General features: G+C 44.4%; 1 protein-coding gene across 2 annotated transcripts in view; it reads left to right on the top strand.

Moving 5' to 3' along the window:
* The first annotated feature begins 6,187 nt into the window (after positions 1–6,187).
* Positions 6,188–24,510, top strand: part of SYNC (syncoilin, intermediate filament protein) — an 81,883-nt gene continuing 63,560 nt past the window's right edge. For both annotated transcript variants that reach the window (XM_068268860.1, XM_068268862.1), the window contains exons 1-2: positions 6,188–6,416; positions 15,243–16,014. In XM_068268860.1, the coding sequence (XP_068124961.1) occupies positions 6,373–6,416; positions 15,243–16,014 (816 nt within the window). In that variant the 5' untranslated portion in view covers positions 6,188–6,372. The remainder of the gene's footprint in view (positions 6,417–15,242; positions 16,015–24,510) is intronic.

Raw genomic sequence — 24,510 nt, forward strand, 5'->3', positions numbered from 1 at the left:
TTTTGTCAACTTTGGCTATTCTTAGGTGGCTGCATATTTAAATGCATTTTTAAAGAACATTAAACTGCAAAGACTTGTGCAACACTCAAATACATTGATGCAAATTTGGAACAAAACTGGAACTTCCCTTGTGACTGATCAACCAGCTGGTTGTAATTGTTGTAATTCTGTAATTGTAATTCTTCTGACGCAATCACCAAGGTGCAGAACTAACCAATGTTCAACTTCCCTCATTAACAGACATTTAAACTCTTAATGACATGATTGCTGCACACGTGAAAGCTCTTCATAACGGACCCAATAGTTCAGAATGAACAACTTTGGTATGTCAAGGTTTTTTTCTATCATGTTATTATTATTTGTTCCATAGATATAAAGGCATTATTTGTTGGTAATACATCTTATTCCAGCAGTTGGCAGGCAGTTATTCCAGTAAGTCCTCTTGTACACTTATGGCTGATCTGAAAACTTAGCTTGCAGCTGAATCTTCCCGTCTGCAGGGTACCAAGTGCTATTTTTACAATTCCTACTGTAGATGGCTGGCTCAGCAAAGAGTTGAACCGTTCCACTTCCCCATGTTGAAAAAGGCGTACTCTCTTTGTGTCAAGCACTGCAGCTATAGTTCAACCCTTCTCAGCCTATAATAAAGCACCTAACCCTTCCACACCCTCTCCATCTTTTCTTTCTTTTTAGCCATATGTGCTTCTGATCGCCCTGCCTGCAATAGGAAACTATTTTTACTGCTCACTTTACTTGACAAATATAATAAACAATACACATTGTGGCAACAATCTCCATAAATCTCACACCAACAACATCAAGTTTCCTTTGTTTTAAAGGATACCTGAAATAAGGGGGATATTGAAGCTAACATATTTATATCCTTTTAAACAATGCAGTGGCGTACCTACCTCAAGGCTGCAGGTGCTCACAGCCCTGGGTGTAGCCATGGCAAGTGGTGCTGTTGTGGTGCTTTCTTCAACCTGTGACCTTTTTTAATAGTTCAGGCAACATTCAGTAAATAGCAGCTGGCAGTGCAAGGTAATCTTATCTCTTCTCCCAGCAATCCCTCCCACCCTGTTGTCTTCCCCATGACCATTTCCTCTTTTTTAGATTTCAGTGGCTTCGAGAGTCCTTCCTGCCATTTCTTCTCTCCCACCAGGATCTCTCTGTCTTGTGCCTCTACCTCTTTATCTCCCCCTCCTCTTATGCATCCCCCTCTTTCATATGTCCCCCTTTTCTGACTGTCCTCAGAGGAGCTCCTAATCTAATCATACCATAGTCCTAGTCTAATGTCCTACCATATTATTATTGTGTATTTATATAGCACTGTATAGAGTACAGAGTTTCATAACAGTTAGCTCAGTCCACATTCTGACGACTCCTTTTCCCCAAAAATCCCCCAAAATTTAAAGCAACTCGCTCGGCACCCCAATCCATCAACTCTCCCATCAAAAAAATTGTTTGTTTTGAAGAGGGGTTGTCTGTAAATAATCAGCACTGGGTGCCAAATTCCCTAGATACGCCATTTAACAACACAGATTTAGCCATTGACCCTGAACAAGCATGAAGATCAGATGTTTGACTGAAGTTTGACTGGATTTGCTGCATGCTTGTTTCAAGTGGGTGATTTAGACACCACCGATGCCAGAAAGATCAGCAGGGTGCCAGGTAACTGGTATTGTTTAAAAGAAAATAAATATGGCAGCCTCCATATATAACAGCCTTCATATTTTATAAAAAATCACCCATAGCATTGCATTAACAAGATTTTTTTCAAATCACAAACACTTAAAAAGCACTTGCAGTGTGAACCAGGCCTAAGGGTTGATAATACACTGATAAAAAGCTGTAAATTCAGGAAAATAGTGTAGTAGATGCAAATTAAACGAGATTAGTGGCATTGAACAATATATATGCACCTTATAAATAGTGGCTCTTACTATTGCAGCGTATGGCCTCTAATCGTGGCTTTTACTATTGCGGCAGGCATAGCAGTTAAAATAGCACTGCACAAGCGCCAGTAAAAATGGCACCACCATATGCAGCAACAGTAAGAGCCACAATTGGTGGCAATGAACAATAATTATGGCGCCCGCTATTTATCAGGCGCAATATTTATTGTTCATTGCCACTAATCGCTGCTTTTACTATTGTTGCATATGGCAAGGGCGGGGTGGTTTACGGGGGAGTTAAGGTTAGGCACAGGGGATGGTAAAGTTTAGGCACCAGAGGGGGTGGTTCAGATTAGGCAACACCTCAGTTGGTTAAGGTCAGGCAGGCACCAGAGAGGAGTGGTTAAGATTAGGCACCTGGGAGGGGGTCACTTTTTTACTGGATATCACTTTTATAGTTAAGTGTTGACTAGTCAATAAGGAGTTGTGGGACATGTTTTAATTGTATGTCATGCCAGACTGTAGATCCACTCTAAAATGAATCTGGGGTAACCGGAAAATAAAAATTAGATACTTGCCTGGGTAGAGGGGATCTTCTGGATAGTCAAGGAGCTTCCTGTGTCCTCTTTGACTTCACTGAATGCCTGGCATAGACCCAACTCATGCACAAAGGGGAGCACAGGTGTGAACTAAAAGAGGGTCCCAGTCAGTGGTGGTGAGTTCGACGAGGGCACATGGAGCCTCTGGAGGATGCAGAGGCTTCCCTCTTCTTAGATGAGGTTCTAACTTTTTTATTTTCCCTGTCTACTTTAAAGGAAACCTGAGACATTGAAAAAAATATATAAATATACCTGGGGCTTCCTCCACCCTCCTTCAGGCTGATCGGGTCCTTGCCGTCTTCCCAGGCTGCCTGGATCCTCCGCTAAGTGGGCCAGTAATTCCCCCTGTTAGGGGGAGCTGTGTATGTGCTGCCCGGCTGCGCACACCTCCATCACGCTCCTGTCGCTGGAACGTTTCTTTTATATGCATTCATATTAATCCAAGGTTCCAGAGTATAAGAAACTATTTTAATAAATGCTGATAAACTATGTATATTTTGAATCTAGTGGCTTTATTTTGTTGATAAACAACGCAGTAGCTGGCGACTAATTGAGTCAGACAGATTTCAGAGGGGCACGGTGGCTGAAGGGAGAAGAGTGGAAAGACAGTGAGGGACCAGGATGACTACAGGGTGTTGGAAGAAGCCCTAGGTGAGTTAAACTTAGGACCTCATTGTTACTTTAGGTTTCCTTTAACCACTTGCCGACCGCACACTCATAACGTGCGTCGGCAAAGTGGCAGCTGCAGGACCAGCGACGCAGTACTGCGTCGCCAGCTGCAGCCTAATTAATCAGGAAGCAGCCGCTCGTACGAGCGGCTGCTTCCTGTCAAATCACGGCGGGGGGCTCCGTGAATAGCCTGCGGGCCGCCGATGGCGGCTCGCAGGCTAGATGTAAACACAAGCGGAAATAATCCGCTTTGTTTACATTTGTACGGCGCTGCTGCGCAGCAGCGCCGTAAGGCAGATCGGCGATCCCCGGCCAATCAGCGGCCGGGGATCGCCGCCATGTGACAGGAGACAGCCTGTCACTGGCTGCACAGGACGGATAGCGTCCTGTGCAGCCGGATCTCCAGGAGGGGGCCAGGTAGGAGAGGGAGGGGGAGGATTTCGCCGCGGAGGGGGGCTTTGAGGTGCCCCCCCCGCCACCCACAGCAGGCAGGAGAGATCAGACCCCCCCAGCACATCATCCCCATAGGGGGGAAAAAAGGGGGGCAATCTGATCTCCCTGCCTGCACCCTGATCTGTGCTGGGGGCTGCAGAGCCCACCCAGCACAGATCACTCAAACCAGCGCTGGTCCTTAAGGGGGGGTAAAGGGTGGGTCCTCAAGTGGTTAAGCATTTGACACATTGTTTTCAATCCCTTTGTTGTATTAGTATCACGCTCCTCACCTAAGTGTAGGAGGGATTGGGGCTTCTTGATAATGCTGTTCAACAAACAGTTACTGGTGTTCTGCAGTCATGCGACAAGTGGAGCAAGAAGAAAAGAGATGAATATGACAGATGCAAGTTACACTACACGAAGATAATACCCTGTGTTGCTGATAAAAGAAAACTGCTGTTTTTTTCCGAATAACCCGCGTACAAACAGAACACAGCCATATTACTCTGGTTGCAAACCCTTACCCTAAATAGCAAACTAAAGTATTAGCTCTCTTAGTATTGTCTCCAGTAGACAAAAGTCAGTCCATTTGTGCAGCCTAGTACACATACTAGAGGATTCTTGGCCAAGGTGGGCAGCGAGACCGTCTCTGGCAAAAATCTAACATGAGTACGGTGGCCCCAATGTGTCGGCAACCCCGCAAGAAATCCGGCCTACTAGATCACCTAATTTGACTGCAGACCAAGGCTTTATTAATGGAGTGAAGCAGTGCTCTGGATAACTTTTCAGAATGTATATGTGCAGTGATAATATGCCTTTAGAACTTCAACCTGGTCTACTATGCTTGCGGCTAAGGCTTAGTTCCCATTTGAGTGGAAAGCGTTCAATGCGTTTTCTACACCTCCGTTCAAGGTAGGCAATAGATCCTATTGTTAAAAATAGGATCCGCTTCCGCTTGTTAAAAAAAAATGGATCAGTTTGCTGCATTGCTGTAAAAGGAACAGAGAATCCTGCTGCATTTTTTCCAGAGCAGCAGATGATTGCCCATAGCCATCTATGGTGCAACGCATCTGCCTCTGGACACGAACGTGATGTGAAAACGGAGCAGAGCTGACACTGAACTGGTCCACTCCTAATGCAGGGAAGAGGATATTAGGTCAGTGTGCGTAGGCCCTTTTCACATGGGCAACTGACAGGTGGTGAATTCACCGCCTGTCAGCTGCTCTACTGCATCGGCCAGGCGGTCCTTGGTGCTGGGTAATAGCGCTGGACAGGCCACCTTCCCATGCAGTCTGATCTGAGTGCGGCTGCAGCTGTGCTCACACTCAACATGTCACAGTCCTCTGTTGCCCTGTAACACCACTGCATGCTAGCACTTGATGTTATTACTGCTGCAATTTGGCTGCATTTAAATTGCACCTGAATTGCACTGGTGGGCAACAGATGGGACACTGAACTGCTCGGCAAGCGCACAGTTCAGCCTCCCATCAGAAAGAAGCCTTAAGGATAGGAAAACATTGTCTTTATTTAATAATCTATTTTGTTTATTCAGTAATTTGACATAACAACAGCCCAGCTCTGCTATGCACAGAGGCGTAGCTAGGGTTTCCAGCGCCCGGGGACAAAGACTATTAATGCGCCCTGTAAGGTCAAAAAAGGGGCGTCGGCATGGTAATGGGTGGGGCCAAATATACATGACCTTAGCAGTGGTGTAAAAGGTCTGGCAGGGAAGTTTGAGCTCTGCCATAGTGTTTCCCCCCAAAATACATGTAATCTGACAGCATTTCACCAAAAATACATGTAATTTGGCAGAGGTTCCTCCAAAATACAGATATTTGACAATGGTTGCCCCAAAATAGACACAATCTGGCAGCAGTGGTTCCCCCAACATACATATAATCTGGCAGCTGTTCCCCAAAATACACTTAATCTGGCAGCAGCGGTTCCCCAAAAATACAGTTAATCTGGCAGCAGTTTCCCCAAAATAGGTGCCCCCAGTATAGGTAACCAGGTCTATAGGTGTCCCCAGTGGTAGTAACCAGGTAAATAAATAAAAAAAAAACACAGGTCACAGCTGGGCGCCCCTAGGGACCCAGCGCCCGGGGGCACTTGTCCTACCCCGCCCACCCCTAGCTACGCCCCTGGCTATGCATGCCAATGAACACCTGCTGCATGCAGGTATTCAGTTCGTCCTTATTTAAGTGAGCATGTAGGCCAAATAAAATACATATGCATGACTGTCAAATAACTAAGTTCTGCAAGTGTGTTACAGTTACTGGTTCAGAGGCTTTATATTTAAGCCTTTCCTAACATAAATGAATAAAGGGAAGCAGCTTCTGAGATATATTTACGCCTAGTATCACTTGGCCTATAGCAAGGCATTATAACAGTGTAACTTTATCTTCTTTATGAAAATGCTTAAAATTAAAACTTGAAAATGAAATAGCAGCTGGTTAATGTAACAGGCACTTTGTGGGGCCTGACAGAGCATACTTGGTGTAGCTGAGAGACCCATTAGATTAGCCAATCCCAGTGTTGTTGGCAGTGCACAAATTAACCCATGGCAATCTATAGCTTTGCCAGGGAGAGAGATGCAGTGTCATCTCAGCCAGGCGTGCCCAGCTAGGCAACAGAGGCCCACGTTCTGTGTGCTGCATGTGAAGGTGGATAGAGTGACAGCTTGCAAGTCTCATCCAGTCTGTGAGGGGGGGGGACCTCACCCTCTGCTTCTTCTGAGCCGTTTATTAATATCAGCAGAGTCACTTTGTGCAGATGACATGTCCACCGAGGAGGAAGAAGGAGAAAACTCCCAAGGAGGGAGGTAAGATGCTTCATGGGGCAGCAACAATAGAATCAGGGGGATGCTTTACCACATAATAAGGGTACAAGGGAAGTAATGGCAGTGTAGAAAAGGTTCGGTGAAAGAGGAGTATGGAGATGAGATGCATGAAACAGCATCATCACATGGCTATAGGAGTAAGATGCGGAGAAAGCACAGGAAGGAAGAGCAGTCATAAAACTGAGTAACAGGATTGGAGAACTTTACAGGTGTGGCAGCACATGGAAGCAAGTAGTGTCATGGTCTAGTAGTTTATGTGATCTATAGTACAATGGGAACAACATAATTATAGCAATAGATTTGTCACATGCTGTCACTTAAACAATATAGTAGCTTGAGACTTTCTGTTACATGACAGTAGAGGTTTCATCCTCATTTTACTGAATACTAGCTCAAATAATCGCACAATCCTCACATTAGACAGGCCTATATATGAGACTTCATGTGTCCCACAGAGTGACGGGGGCAGGTCAGGAGGGACATGTGAGCATTATCTATACAGAAGAGGCTCGGCTATGAGTACAGCTTGAGAGATGAAAATGTTATTAGATAACAGATATAACATCAAATGATTAGGAATAATCTTTGCCTACAATAAAAACTGAATTTGAATAACAGAATGCTTTCCCCACATAAACAGCTTGAATATAAAGGATGTTAGAAAAATTTGTAATTCAGACTTACACAATGTATTATTGAAGATTTGCAGAGATGGCACTGGCTGCAGACAGGCACAGCACTGGAATATTTTGCACAGGAGTGGCTGGTTTGTATGGTCACACATATATTTAGAACGATCATCTTGGCCAGCTGGTAGCAAATGTTGCCTTCCAAGCATTTTTCTGACCCTTCCCAAACTATGTTTGCTAACAATCTCCATAGGAATTTCTTGAAGAAGTCTGGTCTCCCAGCACTGAATAGTCTACTAAGTCCCCTGCAGCACAATATATAGTTAACATACCGTAAATCATTCCTTGATAAGAAATGTACATGTCACAAATGGCCCTTTTCCTTGTATATGACTTGTTTTATGCTGGTCACACATATAGATGTTAATGCAATGTCCCTAACCACTTAAGTACCAGCAGTCTCTGGCCCCTTACGGACCAGAGACTTTCTGGTACAAAAATGGAGCTCACCATCCTCACGTATGGACCTGTCGTCCTCGTCATTCGCGCCATTCTCCCGCCGCTAAAGCCCACTTGCCCTGCCGTCGCAATGACAGCAGAACTCCGTCAGGCGGTCAGGTGCTGAGTTCCTTGGCTCCTGACTGTGTGATCACTGTGAGCCAATGTGATTGGCGGGAGCGTGCTGCACCCTAATTGAAATCGACGTCCTGGCAGGGATAACAGGTCCCAAACAGGGTGCAGATTTCAAATACGAACGTCCGGAAGTGGTTAAATGATCACAAAAGAATATCTAAAATAAATATTTAAATGTTTCATACAATGGCCCATATGCAATTAACTTTTCTCCTGAGTTATCTCCTAGGACATAATTTTCATGTTTTCTTTAAAATAACTTTTAAGCATTTTACTATTGAAAAAGTACCTAAAAGGAGGTTAAAAAAATACTATGAAAATTATTTCTAGTATTTTCTTGCTTGCTGGTGGTTTAAAAGGCATTTTATGATAAGGGCCCATATGCAATTCCCTTTTTCTCCAAAGTTTTCTCCTAGGTGATATTTGCAAACTTGTCAATAAAATATATTTTAAACCACCAGCAAGCAAGAACATACGCAAAATAATATTAATAGTACTTTTCCTTTTTCCACCTACTTTTTGGTACTTTTTCAATTGCAAAGTTCTGAAAAGTATTTTAACCAGCTGAGCGGTCTGGACGAGCTCAGCTCGTCCAACACCGCCAGAGGCTGCCGCTCAGGCCCTGCTGGGCCGATTTTCACCAAATAAAAAGCAGCACACGCAGCCGGCACTTTGCCAGCCGCGTGTGCTGCCTGATCGCCGCTGCAGCGCGGCGATCCGCCGCGTGCAGCGGCGAAAGAGGGTCCCCCCAGCCGCCCGAGCCCAGCGTAGCCGGAACAAACAGTTCCGGCCAGCGCTAAGGGCTGGATCGGAGGCGGCTGACGTCAGGACGTCGGCTGACGTCCATGACGTCACTCTCCGCTCGTCGCCATGGCGACGAGGTAAGCGAAACACGGAAGGCCGCTTATTGCGGCCTTCCGTGTTACTTCTGGCCGCCGGAGGCGATCGGAAGAATGCCTCCGGAGCGCCCTCTAGTGGGCTTTCATGCAGCCAACTTTCAGTTGGCTGCATGAAATAGTTTTTTTTTTATTTAAAAAAAACCCTCCCGCAGCCACCCTGGCGATTTAATCAGAACACCAGGGTGGTTAAGTAGAAGATAAAAAAGATATCTCCTAGGAGAAAACTCAGGAGAAAAAGCTAATTGCATATGGCCAAGGTGTGGGAATATCACCTAGGAGAAAACTCAGATGAAAAAGTGAATTGCATGCATGCATGTGTATATATATATATATATATATATATATACACACTGTATATTCCTGTGTATAAGACTACTTTTTAACACTTGAAAATCTTCTCAAAAGTTGGGGGTCGTCTTCCGTCTTCCAGCGCAATCTATTCTTCCATACCGCTCTGATAAACAGGTAGACAAGGAGAGCTGACCAGTCTACTTAAGGAGAGTTGACCAATGCAACAAGTCAATTGACTATATACTGTTATATACTGGGTAACACATACAGTACAGCACCAGTATCTGTTCATACACAGCACCAGTACATGATTTTTTATATTTATTGTAATTTGGTGTGCGTTGGAAGAGGGGTAGTCTTATACGGCGAGTATATCCCAAACTCTACATTTTAACTGGAAAAGTTGGGGGGGTCGTCTTATACGCCCAGTCGTCTTATACTCCGGAATATACGGTATATATATATATATATATATATATATATATATATACTTCTTCAGTCTGTTAGATCTCATGGATGTGAGCAGGTCTGGATTTACAACTTAGGAGCCTGTAGGCAGAGGCGTTCTGGCACCCAAAGCTCCGCCCCTCAACACAGGCCACACGCCCAACACTGGCCTGCAATTTGCTGGGGGGTGGGACCACAGGCTGGCAACCACAGGTGTGTGCGTCAGGGAGACGCGATTGTGTGTGGGCCGTGGTGGTGACAGCGATTGCGCTCCCTGCCTTTAAATTGCAAAATAGGGACATTCAGAGACCCGCCTTTGCAGTATAAGGCGCTTGTAGGCACGTGCCTACAGTGCCTTATGCTAAATCCGGCCCTGGATGTGAGCGTTTTATTGAAACAAAGGTGACATCAAACAATCCAAACTTAACTGTGCATTGCTAGCATTAAACAGGGTTATTACAAGGGATGATAATGAGATGGAAATAATTCTGAATTGATACAGGATTATGCAATTTTTTATGCATTTTTTTTTTTTACCTTGAAATGGGCAAATAAAACCCCTCCAAGGTGGAATTAGTTTGGTCCATTTTCAAGCTGCATATATGTGTATACTAGCTAGTTTAGGGGGAAACCAACTGAATTATCTGTATGTATTTGGAATGTGTATAGAAATAAAAGACCTCAATTTGCTATTTTATTTACTGTGCACTGACCGCACACATGAAGATTAGTGGACATTAAGCAGAGACATTATACTCACTAAACATACATTACAGCTTTTATGAAGGTTATTGGTGTATATATAATGCACATTATAGTACAAACATAAACGCCACGTGCATTAAAAGTAAAAAAAAAAAAAAAAAAAAAAAAAAAACTGGTAGAATCAGTTACAGATAGACCCTACTTACAAACACTTGTGTTACGCGCATCTTGTACAGTACATAAAAAATTGTACCCATGTACAAAATGTACTTTGTTGTTTTTTATTGCATGTTTTTGTTATTTTGTTTGTATAATGCATGACTCAACTTACATACACATACAACTTACAAACCACCTACTGGAACGGAACCCGTTTATAAGTAGGGGACCGACTGTATGGCAAACAAGATAAAATAGAGAATGTTGGCATAACTGACCATGCCCCCAGCAACACTCCAATGGAGCAAAATGGGCCCTGCTAGGGAACTGTAGTAGATGCAATGCTGAAAGTTTCCATTCCTATGTTGCCATCCAGGATAAAAAGGTGCACATTCTAGCAGTTGCCAATATGGGTATTTACAGTATATAAACATATCACGTATGTTTATACAGTATTTCTCATTGGGGATACATATAAACTTGAAGCACGGACAACTTGTGTCTCCATCTCCCCTCTCCATAGAGCAGAACTGCAACTCGGTTTATGAAGTATAAACCTGTCTGGGCTGCACATTTTCTTTGGATGGACATGATCTTTTGGACCTTATTCAACTCAGATGGTGTTTCTATTTGATGTTTATATGCCCCATTAGTTATTAGTGTCACCTGAAACAAATTAGACATCTGTCTTAAAAGTGGTCCTCAGGGCAATATAGGAGGTGCAAGCTTTATAGGGGGCCTCCATGAGGGCACATTAAAGAAACGAGGAGAGCAGTGGTGTGTCAGTTTTGACAAAATTGTCTATTTGTTTGCTATGAATGTTATGTTGTATACTTACATTTTTGGGTGTATAAGGCAAAGTACTTTATTTGGGCACCGGAGAAGCTGTGGTAATTTGGGCACCCCAAAGGTGCTAATGTAAATAGCCTGGATTAGTGGCTATAGGGTAATTTGTGGGTGATAAAATTGTGGGTGCTGGGGTTGCCCGCTACACAAACTGCGGCTACATATAGCAGGTGCGAAGGTTAGGGGAGAGTACATAAAGGTTAGAGGATAGTAAAAATTGCTGATATTTTACTATCCAAATTATGTACAGCTTAATAGTAGAATGTTTGTAATTTTACCGATAGTCTACTAACGGCTTTCTCTGGCATCCAAATTAATGCGGCGCACTTTTTACGCATATAAAATTATATAGGTTTCATTGAATAGGTATCTCCTAACCCATACAAATTTATTATTGGCCTAGACAGATGCATTTTTGCTTTTCTAGTTATATTTTTGGTAACCTTTAACTACAGCTTCAGGTCTGGGTTTTTTTGTCTGTGTGGGAGCTGCCATCTTGTTGGAAATGTGAGTCCTAAGCATAGAACTGAGGTAATTTTATAGCATTTTCAAACTAACCTGAGGTGTGAGACCTATGGAAGCTGCCATATTTATTTCCCTTTAATAAATACCAGTTGCCTGTTGCAGTGGCGTACCTAGGGTATTTGGCACCCGGTGCTGATTATCCACAGACACCCCCCCCCCCCCCCCAATCAGGAAGACAACGTGCGGCACGCTTAGCCGAAAAATGGGGCTACATTGTGCGGCTGCGCTGAAAAATGGGTGTGGTCATGGACCAAAATGTGGGTGTGGTCACGGGTGGAGACAAATTTACATGAACTTACCAATGGTGGTACATTAGATTAGGACAGTGGTGGCGAACCTTTTGGAGGCCGAGTGCCCAAACTGCAACCCAAAAGTCACTTATCTATCGCAAAGTGCCAACAGCAATTTAAACTAAATACAAACTCATACGTGAACATTATGGAAAATCCAAGTTGAAAATAAACTGTGAAGATAAACAATTTCATCCATCCTACTCCTGAAAAATGTATTGTTTTAGAAACCCCCTCCCCCCAGTTTTATTTTCTGTTTTAAAAAGCTAAAAAAGTAGGTTTAAGGCTATTGTCTCATATGATTATGATTCAGCTTTTCCCATAGTCTCACAGTTAGCAATCATGTGACCCCCAACAAGACAAATTCAGCAATCATGAGGCCCCCAACAAGACAAATTCAGTAACCATGAGGCCCCCAACAAGACAAATTCAGTAACCATGAGGCCCCCAACAAGACAAATTCAGCAATCATGAGGCCCCCAACAAAACAAATTCAGCAACCATGAGGCCCCCAACAAGACAAATTCAGAAATCTTGAGGCACCCAACAAATCATGAGGCCACCAACAAGACAAATTCAGCAATCATGAGGCCCCCAACAAGACAAATTCAGCAATCATAAGGCACATAAATAGACAGCATTTCACATAAATGGGCAGAATGCCCCCTTAATATGGTAGACACCTCTCACCTGGCTTCAGAATTCTCCTCTACTGGCTGCTGTGCCTGGCTGGCAATACTGTGTGGACTGAAAGGCCTGGCAGTGATGCTGTGGCCTGGCTGGCGGTGATGCTGTGGCCTGACTGGCGGTGATGCTGTGGCCTGACTGGCGGTGATGCTGTGGCCTGACTGGCGGTGATGCTGTGGCCTGACTGGCGGTGATGCTGTGGCTGGGCTGGCTGGCGGTGATGCTGTGGCTGGGCTGGCTGGCTGGCGGTGATGCTGTGGCCTGACTGGCGGTGATGCTGTGGCTGGGCTGGCTGGCGGTGATGCTGTGGCTGTGCCTGGCTGGTTGAAGTAAATGCTGGCCTGACTGGGGGTGATGCTGTGGCCTTTTTGCCAGCGATTCTGGGCTGGTTGGCTGGTGGTGATGTTGGGCTGGCTGGCCTAGATAGTTTAGGTAGTGAGAGGTGCCCCCTAGTTTAGGTAGCGCCAGGAGCCAGTGTAGGTAGTATAGTAGTCCCCAGTACAGCTAGTATAGTGGCCCCCAGTATAGTGGCCCCCAGTTTAGCTAGTATAGTTTCCCCCAGCCAGTATAGCTAGTATAGTTGCCCCCAGTAAGTATAGCTAGTATAGTTGCCCCCAGTAAGTATAGCTAGTATAGTTGCCCCCAGCCAGTATAGCTAGTATAGTTGCCCCCAGCCAGTATAGCTAGTATAGTTGCCCCCTGCCAGTATAGCTAGTATAGTTGCCCCCAGTAAGTATAGCTAGTTTAGTTGCCCCCCGCCAGTATAGTTGCCCCCAGCCAGTATAGCTAGTATAGTTGCCCGCAGTAAGTATAGCTAGTTTAGTTGCCCCCCGCCAGTATAGTTGCCCCCAGCCAGTATAGCTAGTATAGTTGCCCCCAGTAAGTATAGCTAGTATAGTTGCCCCCTGCCAGTATAGCTAGTATAGTTGCCCCCAGTAAGTAAAGCTAGTATAGTTGCCCCCCGCCAGTATAGCTAGTATAGTTGCCCCCAGTAAGTATAGCTAGTGTAGTTGCCCCCAGTAAGTATAGCTAGTGTAGTTGCCCCCAGCCAGTATAGTTGCCCCAAGTAAGTATAGCTAGTATAGTTGCCCCCAGTATAGCTAGTATAGTTGCCCCCAGCCAGTATAGTTGCCCCCAGTAAGTATAGCTAGTATATATGCCCCAGTATAGCTAGTATAGTTGCCCCGAGCCAGTATAGTTGCCCCCATTAAGTATAGCTAGTATAGTTGCCCCCAGGAGGGTGAAAGCAGCGCTAGAAGGAGGGGCAGTGGGGGCAGCGGTGGGGAGGGGGGAAATATCCCCCCCTCCCTCACCTGGGACCCCTCCTTCTGCCTCTCTCCCCTCCATAACTAATAGTCGGGAAGTGCGGGGTGGCAGGAGGCGTGCTAAGAATTACTCACCTCATTTCCGCGTTCCAAGCGTGGAGCGCAGCCGCAGCGTCATGTCGTTACAGGTCTCCGTCTTCAATGCCGCCCACTGTGCTTCCACTAATCAGGAAGCACAGTGGGCGGCATTGAAGGCGGAGACCTGTAACGACATGACGCTGCGGCTGCGCTCCACGCTTGGAACGCGGAAATGAGGTGAGTAATTCTTAGCACGCCTCCGGCCACCCCGCACTTCCCGACAATTAGCTATGGAGGGGGAGAGAGGCAGAAGGAGGGGTCCCAGGTGAGGGAGGGGGGGGGATATTTCCCCCCTCCCCACCGCTGCCCCCACTGCCTCTCCTTCTAGCGCTGCTTTCACCCTCCTGCTGTGCTGCTGTGGGGGGTCGTGGTGACACCCCCCTGGGTGTCTGACACCCGGTGCGCCCCGCCCCCCTGCGCCCTATGATAGGGACGCTACTGGCCTGTTGATCTTTCTGGTCAGTAGGGTCTAAATAACACCTGAAACAAGCATGCAGCTAATCTTGTCAGATTTGTCCCAGACATCTGATCTGAATGCTTGTTCGAGGTTTATGGCTTAAAGTATTAAGGCCCATACACACGTCGGATTTTAGCGAACGACCCGTCGTTTGAACGTTCCGTCGTTCGGACGTTTCCACGTCAAATCCGACGTGTGTACAGACTATCGTTCGGGTGATAAGACTGGTTACCAACGATCCGCCGGGCGGATCCCTGGTAACCAGTCTTATCACCCAAACGATAGTCTGTACACACGTGGGATTTGACGCGGAAACGTCCGAACGACGGAACGTTCAAACGACGGGTCGTTCGCTAAAATCCGACGTGTGTATGGGCCTTTAGAGGCAGAGGATCAGCAGGACAGCCAGGTAATGTGCATTATTTAAAAGAAAATAAACATGTCAGCCTCCATATCCCTCTCACCTCGGGTTCCTTTTCAGCCTGAAGTGCTTTATCTCACCTGCCAGAAAAACCAATTGTCAGAGAATATGTTTGTAATCGTGACTTCCTATGTACAATAGGATCCATTGACATCTGTTAGGATCCAGTTCCTTTAATTCAGCTAAATGGACCATTTTTAATGCCAGGGTGAGCCGGGCCTTAATCCTAGCATTGCAAACCTATTTTAATTATAGATGATAGTTTGCTTATAATTAACAGGATTGTGCAATGACCAAAAGCTGTTGCATATTATGTTGGCTAGTACTCAGTCCAAAGTTAGCATTGTTGGGAATAGTCCTATGATGTTTAGTGAATGAGCTGCAATGATTAAATATATATTTTTTTTATTTCCCAGGGAGCTTCTAGAGTCTAGTGTGACATCTCCAGACATTGAAAGTTTCCTGTCTCTGGAGGACTTAGAAGCGAAGTTCCAGTTTTGTATTGCTGCTGTAGAAGACTTGGAAAGGGAACGTGATGAGCTCATACGTGAACTGACATTACTGCGTGAGCCTTCACTGGAAGCTGTACAGCGGGCACATGAAGAAGTGGTTCAGGCACATGGACAGCGTGCCCAAGTTGAGTTAGAAAGGGACTCTCTTAGGGAAGAAATACGGGGAATACGGTGTAGGCTATTCAGAGTAACTAAGGAATGTGTAGCATGTCAATACCAACTTGAAAGTCAGCAGCAAGAGCTTACTCAAAAAGCAGCAGAACAGAAGGATCTGGAGGTTCTTGCAGAACGTTTAACAGATGAGCTTACACAACTCCGATGCACCTTTACTCAAGAAAGAGAAGGGGAACAACAGCGCCTTAGAGCGCCACACCAAAGGCGAGTGTCACATGAACTTCAAGAAAGGCGACAGCTCTCTGAAGAGCTTCAAAGCTTGACTGAGGAGCAACACAATGCCCTGCAAGAGAAGTATGAACCCATACTGTTGCAGCTGCTGGAGAAGGTTGAAAAAGGAGTTGAAGCTCTGAAAAATTCGCAAGAAGAATTGCTACAACTAAGAGAACAAATCAGACCATTGCAAGGGGAAGCATGCCACCTACAGATGCAGAAATGTAAACTGCAGGAGCAAATTTGTCTCATGAAAAAGAAGCGAGGAGAGGAAGTTCTGCTGTATGGGGTATGAATGTGAGCATAATAAGCTATATATCATTGAAATGTAGAGTTAAAACAGTGCTTGGCAAAACACAAGACTGTACAAAAGTTGATATATACCACTATTTTTACTGTTTCCAGTCCTCCATTCACATTTTCTTTACTACATTGAATTTTGCACGATCTCTCTCCATAGCAGGAGGTGACGGAATAGCAGGAGGTGGAGATTGCAATTCCTTCCTGAGCACAAAGTAGCAGGAGGTGGAGATTGCCCACAGGAAGGAATCTCAATCTCCACCTCCTGCTACTCTGAGATTCCTTCCTGTGAGCAGAGTAGCAGGAGGTGGAGATTGCTCACAGGAAGGAATCTCTGAGAAGCAGGAGGTGAAGATTGCTCGCAGGAAGGAATCTCAATCTCCACCTCCTGCTACTCTGAGATTCCTTCCTGTGATCGGAGTAGTGGGAGGTGGAGACTACTCACAGGAAGGAATCTCAGAGTAACAGGAGGTGAAGATGGCTCACAGGAAGGAATCTCAAGCTCTACCTCCTGCTACTCTGAGATTCCTTCCTGTGAGCAGAGTAGCAGGAGGTGGAGATTGCTCACAAGAAGGGATCTCTGAGTGTTTTACAGCTGTAACATAATGCTAAGTATTTTCTTAATGATAGCACCATTTTACTGCACCTCCTTTGCTGTTCATAGAGTCAAGCACAGATTCAATATGGGACCCCCCTACCCTGGGAGCAAGAGAATTCCCCCCTCATGTGAAAAAAATTTGAGGATGAAAATATGGCAAGACCAACTCTACCATTTTGGGATAGTGATGAACAGTTTCTCACCCTATTTACACCTAATGCTGGGATTACACCATACAATTTTCTGTTAGATTTTTCTGTTACATTCTCTAAATTCAACATGTTGGAAATGTATCTATTTTACCATCTATCTGCCAAGCAATTAGGCATTGTTCTACTCAGCAGGAGATAAACAGAAGACAATGCACCAGAGATAATTACCATTCTCTACAGAAAATAATCTAATTATGCATTCTAACAGAAAATCTAACAGAAAAATCGAACAGAAGAATCTAACAGAAAATTGTACGGTGTAATTCCAGCATTATGCTGGGAATACACGGTTAGTTTTGAACCGTGTATCGAGCTGCTCGATAGATTCCAGCGCGTCCCCGCCCGTCCCCGCGGGCGCCCGGATCAATTCCCACTCGTCCCCGCGGGCGGCTTCTTATCTTCTTTTCATTTTTTACTATTGTCCTGCCTGCGGTATCGAGCGGGGAATCGATCCGGAGGGGTATCGGACAGGTTGAAAATTATCAATCGAGCCATCAGCGGCTCGATTACACGGTTCAAAACGAACCGTGTATTCCAAGCATTAGATACGGTACTCTTACAGATTGTTGAATCCATATAACAACTTTGCTGGTTTAGTATGTGCCTGGAAAAATATTTGAATACTCTGCTATCATAACTGCCCTTTCCACAGTTCCATTTGGGTCCATTTGTTCTGCCCCCTCCATAATAACAGTAACATATCCTAACACAGGCACACCATTTGACTTAATTATAACAAACAAAAAAATTGGTTTATGAATTATGAAGCCCCGTACACACTTTGAATTGCTGAAAACAATCTTTATGGATTGTTTTGGCCGGCAGTTTTAGAATGAGACGTAAAAACACGGTGTTCAGCTGTCTGCCAGCAGCGTATGCTGCTCTATGGAGAAGAGAGAACCCATTCATACTGTCGCTTACTGTGTTTTATAACAGTGATCAAGCATAATATCTCAATAAAGGTGGTCACACACAATACAATAAAATGATCTGACTTTACGGCAATCGATAAATATGATCGAATCGCCCCCAAAAAAAGAGAGCTTTTTTTTTCATTCGACTGAAAAAAACCATTTGTTTTCCGATTTTTATTGATCTGGAATGCTGGAAATTTTTCTTCCATTTTTCCAAAGATTGTATGGTGTGTGTTAGATTGTCAATTTATTAATATACATACCTTAGCAATTTTCTCAGAGTTTCCTATAATTTTTATCATAAATGGGGAAAAATCGAACATATGTACTATATGTGGTACAATAGTCATATTTTTGAAATGTTACAATCAGTCAGAAAAAAATTGATTGCAATGCTTGAATCGAACAGATAGTTAAAAAATTGTATGGTGTGACCTTAAGTCTGATCACTAAGCAACTGAGTGCAGACGTCAGGGGAATACATTTCCCTGCAGTGATGGGGTCCCAGGTTAGAATAGAAGCTGGGACACTCTGCATGCCCTTCCCATGTTTCTGTGGCCTTCCTCCCACAACCCAACAAGTAGAACACATCCATAAGTAATTGCTCCCCCATCCCCCTATAAATTGGCAGTGGAATGTAACAAGAACATTCAGTTGTGAACTGAATTGTGTTTTCTGGTTGAACTCGATGGACGTTTGTCTTTTTTCAACCCAAATAACTATGTAACTATGAACCTCACTGAGACACAGTCACACCTTCCATACTGTATTTTACTTCTTCTTTTTACAGATTAGACATTATATTGGGTTATTGAATATTGAGCAGGAAAACCTGCTCTTGTCATGAGGAGGATGTGGGCTGGAGAGGTATGCGATTCACACAGAGGTGTAACTACAGGGGAGCAGGGGGGCACAGAGCTGTAAGGGGGCCCCAACTACTTCACTCCATCTGATGAAGCGGTCTTCCCTTCAGATCAGGTTTTTGTGGCTACACTTGTTATGGGTGTGAGATCATGATGTCCGCTTGTGTTTTATCACCCTGGTAAGATTGGCCCCCAGGCTGAGGGTCACTCACAAAGGGGAGGCAAGGGAAAAGGTGTGACCATTGGGTGGCCCTATCAAAGTTTTGCTGGGGGACCCCTTGATTTGTACTTACGCCCCTGGATTCCCAGCTGTATAGGTTTGTCCCATGTCCAGCAGCACAAAGCTTGCAGTGACATGGCCCATATTACATCAGATTCCTGCTGGAACCATACAGAATGGTGGGAGAAATTATCCCTGTCAGGGAGATAGTTTTCTGAACTACTACAACAAATCTTATAGTATATGGCCACCTGTAATTATTGTCTATAAAGCGATGTGGAATATGTTGTAGTATATACACACTCTCACACATTTAATAATGTTTAGTCATTTTTATTTCATGTTTGGGAATCTTTTATTCCCTTTCTTAGGACACTTTTCCACTATATACATTGTGTTGCACATCCTGAAAAACAGGATCACAATGGTCATATAAAGCTGCAGCGCACGCTATTACTGCCACTCGACTCATACAGTGCAACTTGCACGGTGCATTGGCCAGCATGCTGTGCATTACTCCGCTGGAGATTGTTGCAGCACTACGTTAGTGTGCCAAAGTGGAAGTGCCATTGAAGTATAATTGCATCACGTTATTATATTGTCCATGGGCCATGATGCAACGGATGTGCTGTGAAAGGACCCTTAATAATTTCTCTGATAACCCTCATTGCGGACATAATTTCCAGATCTGTTAGACTGATAAATCTCTCCTGAGATTAGCACCAAAATAAAACAGACCACTTCTTAGAAGTCTGACAGTTTTGTGTTTCAAATCTGTGTCGGGTTACTTGATTTGTATCACAGTGAATTCCGGCTGCAGGTGTTGCAAGGATAATTCACAGATTCACAGAAGCAACAGCTTCTTTTCCCCTTGATTCTGTTACACCTTTGTTTGATTAATGCCATTTTGTTTCATTAATTAAAAGTCACACTGAACTCTGCGCCCCTTCTGGGTCACAGGTCTGGCATAAATTGCCCTGGGCTGCTCTCACCCTTGTAATGCCAGCTATGAAGGAACTTTTCCTTGCCAATTTTCTAAGCATCTCTTTGGCTGGAAACGGTCCATTAGTTGTATCTAAATTTATCTGCTAAATGCTATATAGAATGTAATGTAGTCAGGCTCAGCAGGGCCCCATAGCAGCTCCATGGTCTTTTAGCTGTAGCTGTAAAATTATACCTTGCTATGTAAAACAAGCAATATTTATTATTAGATCATTTATTACAGATGGTTTGACAAGAAGTACAGCAACTGCAGCAAATTACAGATCTGTCATCGGGGGTGTAGGTGGGCACAGTGTGCAAAGGACATCTGACTGAATAATAACATCTAGCCTGTCCTGTCTTTCACTCTTGTGCCACCCCAGGAGTTGAAACATCTTCCTGATTAGTTTGGGCACAACCCCAGTGTAAAGGGCACCTGGAGTAAGAGGGATATGGAGACTGACATATTTATTTCCCTTTAAACACTGCAAATTGCCTAGCTGTCCTGCTAATCCTCTTGCTCATTAGAGTCATAGAGTCACCTGTAGTCATAGACCACGAATAAGTATGCAGATCAGCTGTTTCTGACTGGAGTCTGACTGAATTAGTCACATGCTTCTTTCAGGTGTGTAACTTAGACATTACTGATGCCAGAAAGTTTATCAGGATGCCAGGCAACTGGTATTGTTTAAAAGATATGAGAAATTGTGCATTACAACGAAGACCTTTAAAGTCTAGCAAAAAAATCCTGGTTTAACAGCAAGCTACGCCAGCTCCAAAAGATTAAAGAGGAAGCACTTAAAATCTTGAAACCCACAGGTGTTCAGGGAAGCCAGGAACACCCTAAACTGGGAACTGAAAGCGGCACAGGGACTACTTCAACAAGCTGGGTCTTAGTCTTCAGTACATCAGTCAGGATGTCTGGAAAGGCCTCAGGGAAGCTACAAACTTCAAGCCTACTCCTCAGTATACACCACCGAGCATTGTATTAGGCAAGGAGCTCAACAAATTCTACTGTAGGTACGAGTACCAATCCAACCATCCTGAAGACCAGGTGACCACATTCACACCAATGGAATTTGCACCCCCCCCCCCGCCCCTACTCAGCACTGTTAGCAGTCCAGGAGGCCGATGTACTATGGCACCTCTGGAAGCTCAGCCCCAGGAAAGCCTCAGGGCAAACAACATATCCTTAATCTGCCTGAGAATTGGTGCAAGCCAGCTGGCCCCATCCTCACCTCCATTTTTAACAAATCCCTGATGCTGGCTAAACGCATACTGCAGTAAGAATGAGCGTATCTGTAGGTGGTGCAAAGATAACAAGCTTGTCCTGAATGCAGCAAAACCTGTTGAAGTGACCGTGGATTACAAAAAGCACTCACCGACACTCAACCCGGTCTCCATCGATGGCACCAAGCTCTCCAGGGTACATAGCGCTCAGTTTCTAGGCTCTACCATCACCAAGGATTTCAAATGGGGTGTAAACACAACCATAACCAAAAAGAAGGCACAGCAGAGACTGGTCTTCCTGAGGCAACTGAGAAAGTTTGGGGTGCTGTGAGAGTTGCTAGTGCTGACCAGCTTCTACACTGCAACCATTGAATCTGTCCTTTGCTCTTCCATCATCGTCTGGTACATGGGCAAATGCAAGCGACCGGCACAATCTCCAGAGAGTAATCAGTGCCGCTGAGAAGTTAATCGAGTCACCCCTGCCACCGCTGAACCTCCTCCACACATCTAGTATGAGGTCCAGGGCCAACAGGATATTAGGAAAATTTAATACTCACCTTCGGTAATTTTCCTTTCCTGGTGCCTATTCATGGCAGCATACTAATTAGGGTAAGCCCAGCCCCCCTTACCCCATAGGACAGATTAACTATATAGCTGTCTTAGCGTGTGTCCCCCTTTAATCTTATAGTATATATCGTCCTCCCGAAGGAAAAAATGGGAGGGAAATGCCCTATGCTGCCATGAATAGGCACCAGGAAAGGAAAATTACCGAAGGTGAGTATTAAATTTTCCTAATTTCCAGGTGCCATCATGGCAGCATAGTAATTGGGAAATAACTCGCCACAATTTGCAAGGCAGGGAAACACACTTTACTTATTCATTAGTAGCAGATACAATAACAGATTTTGCAAAAGTAGCAGAAGACAAAACTGTTGGGTCAACTCGGTAATGGTCTATAAACGTGTGTTTTGATGACCAATTTGCAGTTCTACATATTGTAGCCGCCGAGACACCCGCAAAGGAAGCCCATGAAGAGGCAATGCCTCTAGTAGGATGGGCAGTAGTGCATTCGGGCACAACATAGCCGCTAGCCTTGTAAGCCCTTTGAATAGTCTTTTTAATCCAGGTAGCAATTGTTCTTGCTGAGGCTGCTTGTCCTTTTTTTGCTCCAGAAGGAAGTACAAACAAATGATCTGTTTTCCTAAAGGATTTTGTAGCTTCCAGGTAAGTTTTAATCATTGCAACCAGATCTAGAGGATTAGGATCTTGTGACTGCTGATTCCTTGGAATAGAAGGTAAAGTCCACTCTGGACTGATGTGGAATGTAGTGACCACTTTCGGCAGAAAATGTGCCATAGGACGCAACACGACCCTATCTTCAAACAAAGTCAAAAAAGGCTCCTTACATCCAAGAGCATGAATTTCAGAAACTCTTGCCGCTGACGTAATTGCCACCAGGAACACAGTTTTATGAGTGATATTCCACACAGTACAGGTCGAGGAGTTTGCAAAGGTATCTGTAGATAGAAAATCTAATACAATGGTCAAATCCCACTTTGGGAACAATGTCTTTTTAGGAGGACGCAACTTCAGACTTGCTTTCAGGAATTGCTGGACTAAAGGGTCTTGCGACCACCTGACTCCTGTGGACACTGATAAGGCAGATATCTGTGACTTCAGAGTATTATAACCTAGGCCTAATTCTAAACCGACTTGCAAAAAACTTAGAATATTCACCACTGAAGGAGTAGATGGATTAAACTGTGTGGCAATTGCAAAATCTTCAAACTTTTTCCAGACTCTAGAATAGGCTGAGTTAGTTGACAACTTTCTTGACTTTAATAATGTATTGATCACGGACTCCGAACAAACTAATTGCACTAATCTCGACTTCTCAGCAGCCAAACTTTCAAATGAAGCTTCTCTGGATGTGGATGGTAGATTTGTCTCTGGCATAAGAGATCCTGTGACAGTGGCAGCGACCACGGAAATCCTACAGTCATCTGGAGTAAGAGAGGGAACCAAACCCTTTTGGGCCAGTAAGGAATCAGGGCAATCACTGTTGCTTTTTCCTTTACTAGCTTGCGAAGAAATTTGTGGATGAGGGGTACTGGAGGAAAAGCATATAGAAGGCTCTGCGGCCAAGGCTGTATCAGAGCATCCACTGCTTCCGTTCCCATACATGGGTATCTGGAATAAAACCTGCTGGTTTTGTTGTTCTCCTGTGAGGCAAACAGATCCAGAATTGGTTTCCCATACCGTTTGGTGATCAGATTGAACGCCTGTGGATTCAAAGACCACTCGTTGTTGTTTATCGGATGTCTGGAGAGGAAATCTGCTGTTAGATTTCGAACTCCTGGAATATACGTTGCCCTTAAATCTTGAAGATGGCCTTCTACCCATTTCATTATCATATTCAGTTCCTCCATCAGAAGAGAACTGTGCGTACCTCCCTGGCGCCTGATGTATGACACTGCCGTTTGATTGTCCGATTGTATCCACACCGATTTTTTCTGGAGATGTGGAGCAAAAGCTTGAAGGGCTAAACCAATAGCTCGAAGTTCTAAAAGGTTTGATGAGTCTCGAGGTAACTGGACCATCTGCCCTGAGCTGACAGATTGTTGAAATGGGCTCCCCAACCTGATTTGCTGGCATCCGTTGTCACTATCAACCAAGTTGGTTCCAAGAGAGAGTGGCAGTTCAGAAGATTCTTTGAGGACATCCACCATTGCAGATCGTTCTTGACTTTGTCGGGAATCAATATTAGCTGAGTATATGACGTTTTGTTCCATTGTTGGAGAAAGTTTAGCTGAAACTGACGACTGTGCCAGTGACTCCACTTCACCATGGGAATTGATGATGTCATCAAGCCTATCAATCTTAAACAAGTCCTGGCCGAGAGGTAAGCACGATCTAAAATCGTTAAAACAAAAGTTTTTATCTTGTGTACTTTCTCCTCAGTGAGGGATACTGTGTTCAGTATTGTGTTGAATTGTGCTCCCAAGTAGACCATAGATCTGACCGGAACTCTAAAAGACTCTTGTTCCAGTTGATTATCCATCCCATGTCTTGAAGAAGCTTTAGGGCTTGATCTCTGTGACGAAGTAGAACAACTTCTCACTGTGCCAGTATCAATATATCGTCCAGATAATGATAAATTTTTATATTGGCCTTTCTCAAGATTACAATAGTTTCTTGAAGAACCTTTGTGAAGGTACGGGGAGATGTGGAAAGACCGAAAGGTAGGGCTGTGAATTGGAAATGGATGTCCGCAAAATGAAACCTGAGAAATTTTCGAAATTGTCTGTGTATTGGGATATGGAGATAAGCGTCCTTGAGGTCTATGGATATCATGAAGTCGTTTGGTTGGACAGATGATATTATGGTTGGACGGATGATATTATGGAATGTAAGGACTCCATTTTGAATTTTTCTAGTAGAATATGATGATTCAATTTTTTCAAACC

This window comes from Hyperolius riggenbachi, chromosome 2, assembly GCF_040937935.1.
Source record: "Hyperolius riggenbachi isolate aHypRig1 chromosome 2, aHypRig1.pri, whole genome shotgun sequence".
Lineage (NCBI taxonomy): Eukaryota > Metazoa > Chordata > Amphibia > Anura > Hyperoliidae > Hyperolius > Hyperolius riggenbachi.